Raw genomic sequence first — 2838 nt, 5'->3', positions numbered from 1 at the left:
GAAGCCTACTCATACCGCCTCCACGTCGCGCAGATGTGTCTTGGACACATCACGTTACACGGCTCGATCCATTATCATTTTTCAAATGGAACTTTGACGAAGCGTAGCGAGGCAGCGAGGGTACATTAAGCGAACGGAATTAGAAGGAAGAAACGGTGCCCCCCCATTCCAAGTTCATTCGTTGGCAAACGACGTTACGACACAGTTCTTCTCGGCGACTTCATTGGCGAGAGTTTCTCGCGCGCTGGAGAGAGCCGTAACTGCGGCAAGAGCGGACGCAAGAAACACGTCGAGATTTGAGAAGAAGAAGAAGAAGAGGAGGAGGAAAAGGAAGAGGCGACTCGATAAAATGCAATTCCGCATGCGAATAAACGGCGCGAATAGTAATCGGCACGACTGCGATACGGTATCCTCTCTCTCTCTCTCTCTCTCTCTCTCTCTCTCTCTCTCTCTCTCTCTCTCTCTCTCTCGACTCGTACGTTCATTTCGCCTTCCTGTTCTAGAATCGTCGTGATTCGAGGATCTTGTCAAAGGGCACACAAAGGATGAAAGAGTGAAGGAACAATACGCGCATCCTAACTCACCCCGCTCCGTCCTCTCCCCGCTCCAGATACACTGGAATTAATTATATCCGTGGGTGTACGTGACAAAGGGGAAAGGTCGTAGAGAGACGGAAACTCTCCGGAATGGAATATGGAGGAGCGGGCAAAAGTTAAAGAGAGAAATGGGAGGAAAGGGCACGACGGCGGGATGACGAGAGAAATGGAGGAAGTGGAAAGCCGGAGAGTATTCGTGTAACGAGCCTTCCCTATGTGCAGCAGCAGCAGCAGCAGCAGCAGCAGCAGCAGCAGCAGCAGCAGCGGGAATGTGCGGGAGACAGTCTCGTTAATCTCTCGTCAAAACATATTGTGCGCGCTTAAAATCGCGCCGAGGGTGACCGGCATCCACGATGCGCTCTCCTCGCTCTCTCTCTCTTGACTCTTTGAAAAGAAAATATTTTTTACAGCCTCCCGAGGGGACTCCGCGGGGACGAGAGAGAAACGGCAGAATTAAAATCTGTACCGAGTTACAATTATTTTAATGCACACGCGTATATACCTGTACGTTGTAAAAACGATCTGTCTTCAATCACCCGAATGCGTTTAATTTAATTAATGCGCGCGGCTCTTCTCGCGTGTCCAGTTCCAGGACGAGGTGTGGCCGGTCGGAGCGAGAAGGTTCACCCACGTTTCGTATCGAGCATTACTCGAACGAACTGTAACGTAACTGTAACGCGTAGAATACATTTGCGAGACGCAAGTAAGATAATAATGTAGAAGTTTATAAACGCTCTTTATTTACCATTCTATATTCGAACGAGAAGATGGATAACGCCCGACGATGATCACAGTTCACTTATTTATCAGTGATTAAGGCACACACAGTCATCACAGTTAGTCATCGTTTGCATTACATCAACTTTAATGAATTCGCGTCATAGCGCGAGGTCTCGCATAAATTATTATTAGCCGCCATCGACTCAACGTATTGTACTCGTGTAGTTATAATGTCAAGTAGTAAAAAAAAAAAAAAAGGGGGGCTGTTTTTAATAAGATCCCCCGGGAGAGAACGAATCCCGAATACTCCCGTAGACGACAGCAATTTCGTCGAACGGCCTTACTTTCATTCGCAACCGAGCGTTAATTATTCGGGCGTCCGAGAGTGCCGTGTAGTTGATTCTTTCCAAAGAGCTTTCAAAGAGCTTGCGCGATACCGCACGTTTAGAAGTGCGCGCTGTCTCGTGTGTTCGGTACCCTTTCCGAGGGGATTTCACCAACACGCGTGTGACCGTTCAGACGCACGTAACGTTATTTACGCAACGCAACGCGCGACGGCTTTCCGCTTTCGCGTGGGCGCGAGTGGGTGCACTGGTGTTCCCACTCTGTGTCGGGGAGGGGGGGAAATGGAGGTGGGCAGACTGGACCAAACATGGACGGTTCTCTCGAGACGAGACTTATCGGACGTCCCAAGCAACGTTCCTGCGCTCCCCGAGAGAAAGGCGATTAGCCTCGTTTTCTCGAAACCGTCGAACGTTCTTCTAGTTCGTTGGATAACTCGAGAGAAATACGTCAACCTATACAGGTATGGTACACGTGTGTGTGTGTGTGTGTGTGTATGTGTGTGTGTGTGTGTGTGTGTGTGTGTGTGTGTGTGTGTAATAACAATAAAATAAAGTTTACGTAGAAAATGGTTTGTATTTGTATACACAACCGGTAACGATTCGTTAAGATTCGAATATCGCGCGTTTCGTCGAGATTCAAAGTAATTCAGAAGTATCTTACGGACGACCCGCTGACTGGACAAAGGAGAAAGCGCAGCATCCTCCGAGTTGACGAAGAAAAGTTTACGACGACAAATACGACGCTACCGTCTGTGTCCGTGTCCGGCAGCATTTCGTAATTACGTTACAATAGCAAAGTTGGCGAGCGAGCGAGCGAGAGAGAGAGAGAGAGAGAGAGAGAGAGAGAGAGAGAGAGCGTACTTTGGCAGTTCAGTTTTCAATTCTTATTTGAATTGCGCGGAATAACAATGCGACTTGCAAACTTCAAGTTTCGCCTGGTTGTCTAGTAAGCATATTTGCGCATCCCGGAAGCATCCCTCTTAAAGGAACGAGGAGTGTATTTCCACTTTTGAAGAAGAACCCGAGACCGTAACGTCGATTATTTCGCCGAACTTTCGTTCGCGAGCAACGAAGAAAAGTTTCATCCCGTCGCGGCGCGCGCGAGAGATTAAGTACATTTATATGCACGCATGCCTTATACCCCGTAATGGTAAACATATATATGTATGTTATCTAAT

The 2838-nt window shown here is 48.1% G+C and overlaps 1 protein-coding gene across 2 annotated transcripts in view; it reads right to left on the bottom strand.

Annotated features, from left to right (window-relative positions):
* Positions 1 to 2838, bottom strand: part of LOC108757228 (syndecan) — a 77633-nt gene that overhangs the window by 66651 nt on the left and 8144 nt on the right. Inside the window, exon 1 of one of the 2 annotated variants that reach the window (XM_018501674.1) lies at positions 1342 to 1388. The exons of the other annotated variant lie outside the window; for it this stretch is intronic. Within the exon in view, the coding sequence (XP_018357176.1) occupies positions 1342 to 1344 (3 nt within the window). The 5' untranslated portion in view covers positions 1345 to 1388. Of the gene's footprint in view, positions 1 to 1341; positions 1389 to 2838 lie in introns of those variants that run through there. 2 annotated transcript variants of the gene reach the window in all.

The sequence above is a fragment of the Trachymyrmex septentrionalis genome, unplaced genomic scaffold, assembly GCF_001594115.1.
Source record: "Trachymyrmex septentrionalis isolate Tsep2-gDNA-1 unplaced genomic scaffold, Tsep1.0 scaffold134, whole genome shotgun sequence".
Lineage (NCBI taxonomy): Eukaryota > Metazoa > Arthropoda > Insecta > Hymenoptera > Formicidae > Trachymyrmex > Trachymyrmex septentrionalis.
Note: the sequence above shows the minus strand (reverse complement) of the source record. Positions and strands in the feature narration are given on the sequence as shown.